Source organism: Egretta garzetta, unplaced genomic scaffold (genome assembly GCF_000687185.1).
Source record: "Egretta garzetta isolate BGI_Z169 unplaced genomic scaffold, ASM68718v1 scaffold43, whole genome shotgun sequence".
Classification (NCBI taxonomy): Eukaryota; Metazoa; Chordata; class Aves; order Pelecaniformes; family Ardeidae; genus Egretta; species Egretta garzetta.
The window spans coordinates 54,058-56,977 of record NW_009259047.1 but is presented as its reverse complement, the minus strand read 5'-3'; the positions used below and the strand labels follow the sequence as shown (position 1 = coordinate 56,977).

Below are 2,920 nucleotides of genomic sequence, written 5' to 3'. Positions count from 1 at the left end.
TTCTTTTTTAAATTATGGAAAGCTAACCATAGATGAAAAGGGGTGACCTAGTTCCTGGCATGTGGAACAAGTGTCTTGTTGGGAATAATAATAATAATAGCACAGCCTGTGGGGCCAAGTGCCAGGCTGTGGGGAGGAATGCCTGGCAGCTGGAGGAGCTCCAGTGGCAGCTACCCATTGGTACTGCCACCATTGTTTGTACATCAGTTGAAAAGATATCTTTTTGTGTGTTTCAGGTCATGCAAGACAAGATAATATGCCTTCCAAAGCGCATACAGCCTTGCCAGAACCAGTCTAATAGTTCAAACGTGTTTAACACAAATCCAGATACAACCCCCCTTCCTCCACCCAAACCATCCATCCCTCCAGCTACAGTTGAAATGAAAGGACTGAAGACTGATTTGGACCTTCAGCAATACAGCTTTATAAATCAGGTGTGCTACGAACGTGCCCTGCACTGGTATGCCAAGTACTTCCCTTACCTCGTCCTTATACACACGCTGGTCTTCATGCTGTGTAGTAACTTTTGGTTCAAATTCCCTGGATCGAGCTCCAAAATTGAACACTTCATTTCAATACTCGGGAAATGTTTCGATTCTCCCTGGACAACAAGAGCCTTATCCGAAGTGTCAGGGGAAGACTCTGAAGAGAAAGATAACAGGAAGAACAACATAAACAAGTCTAATACGATCCAGCCAAGCACTGAAGGCACTTTGGTCAAGACACAGTCTTTGAAATCAATCCCTGAGAAGTTAGTTGTGGATAAGGGAACACCTGGGGCATTAGATAAGAAAGAAGGTGAACAGGCCAAAGCACTGTTTGAAAAGGTGAAGAAATTTAGACTGCATGTTGAGGAGGGTGATATACTCTACGTCATGTACGTTCGCCAGACTGTACTTAAGGTAATTAAATTCCTTATTATTATTGCTTACAACACAGCACTTGTCTCAGAAGTTAATTTTACAGTAGTCTGTAACGTTGATATAGAAGACATGACAGGGTATAAGAATTTTTGCTGTAACCACACCATGGCCCATCTATTCTCTAAACTTTCCTACTGCTACCTGTGCTTTGTCAGCATCTACGGCCTCACATGCCTTTACACACTATACTGGTTGTTCTATCGTTCACTGAAAGAATATTCTTTTGAATATGTTCGGCAAGAGACGGGAATTGATGATATCCCCGACGTGAAGAATGACTTTGCTTTTATGCTTCATATGATCGATCAGTATGATCCCCTTTATTCCAAGCGATTTGCTGTCTTCCTGTCTGAAGTCAGTGAAAATAAGCTGAAACAGCTGAACCTAAACAACGAGTGGACGGCAGATAAACTGCGACAGAGGCTACAGACGAACTCCCATAGCCATTTGGAGCTACAGCTCTTCATGCTCTCTGGACTACCAGACACAGTTTTTGAAATAACTGAGCTGCAGTCTTTAAAGCTTGAAATAATTAATAATGTAATGATACCAGCAACCATTGCGCAGTTGGACAATCTCCAGGAGCTCTCGTTGCACCAGTGCTCTGTGAAGATCCACAGCGCTGCCTTGGCGTTTCTGAAGGAGAATCTCAAGATCTTGAGTGTCAAGTTTGATGACATCAGAGAACTTCCACACTGGATGTATGGCCTCAGAAATTTGGAAGAGCTCTACCTGATTGGCTCCCTAAGTCACGATATTTCCAAAAACATTACACTGGAGTCTTTTCGGGAACTTAAAAGCCTTAAAGTTCTTTACATAAAAAGTAATCTGTCCAAAATCCCACAATCTGCAGTCGATGTTTCAAGTCACCTGCAAAAATTGTGCATCCATAACGATGGCACTAAGTTAGTGATGCTCAACAACCTGAAGAAGATGGTCAACCTGACACAGCTGGAATTGGTTCACTGTGATTTAGAGCGCATTCCTCATGCAGTCTTCAGCCTTCTCAGTCTTCAGGAGTTGGATCTAAAGGAAAACAACCTCAAATCCATTGAAGAAATAGTAAGTTTTCAACATCTGCGAAAACTGACAATCCTAAAGCTGTGGTACAACAGCATAACGTACATCCCCGAGCATATAAAGAAGCTCACTAGTCTCGAGCGGCTTTCCTTCAGCCATAACAAAATAGAGGTTCTTCCATCCCACCTATTCCTATGCAACAAAATCAGATATTTGGATTTGTCTTACAATGACATTCGCTTTATCCCGCCTGAAATAGGAGTTCTGCAGAGTTTACAGTACTTTTCCATTACTTGCAACAAAGTGGAGAGCGTGCCAGATGAACTATACTTTTGCAAAAAGCTTAAGACTCTGAAAATTGGGAAAAATAACTTGTCAGTCCTTTCACCTAAAATTGGTAATTTGGTATTCCTCTCCTACTTGGATATTAAAGGCAATCACTTTGAAATCCTCCCACCCGAGCTCGGTGAATGTAGAGCTCTGAAGCGGACTGGTTTCACTGTAGAGGACACCTTGTTTGAAACGTTGCCTTCTGACGTCAGGGAACAAATGAAAGCTGAATAACTAACTTCCTCTCGCTCGGTTTTACAGAAATAACGCTTCTACCAAATACGCTGTCGAAAGTGCATACTCCGAATATGCATTCAGTTTGTCATTATTTTTTTTCTTTTTCAAACAAATCCTTTCTGTACAAACAAATTTGGAGTAAGAAGTACATATATTTTTAAATAAAATTTTCTCGTATTTTTTCACTGTTTTAAGATATTTTTTAAGTTTGTTTTGCCCTAAGAACAAGGGTATCTGTAACTTAATTTTTACTGGTAAAAGTAAATGGTTTTATCTGCTGATTCTTTTTTTTTTTTCCCTATGCCTAATCCCAACAGGGGAACTGTGTTTCAGCTGTATGCTTTGAGTTGCATAATTTGTATTAGATGATTGTATTGTCTTCCTGGTTATTGCTAATCCCTTAGGACATG

The 2,920-nt window shown here is 40.8% G+C and overlaps 1 protein-coding gene across 1 annotated transcript in view; it reads left to right on the top strand.

Moving 5' to 3' along the window:
- Positions 1-2,523, top strand: part of LRRC8C (leucine rich repeat containing 8 VRAC subunit C) — a 5,028-nt gene extending 2,505 nt beyond the window's left edge. Inside the window, exon 2 of the mRNA XM_009635078.2 lies at positions 237-2,523. Within this exon, the coding sequence (XP_009633373.1) occupies positions 237-2,507 (2,271 nt within the window). The 3' untranslated portion in view covers positions 2,508-2,523. The remainder of the gene's footprint in view (positions 1-236) is intronic.
- The last annotated feature ends 397 nt before the right edge of the window (positions 2,524-2,920 follow it).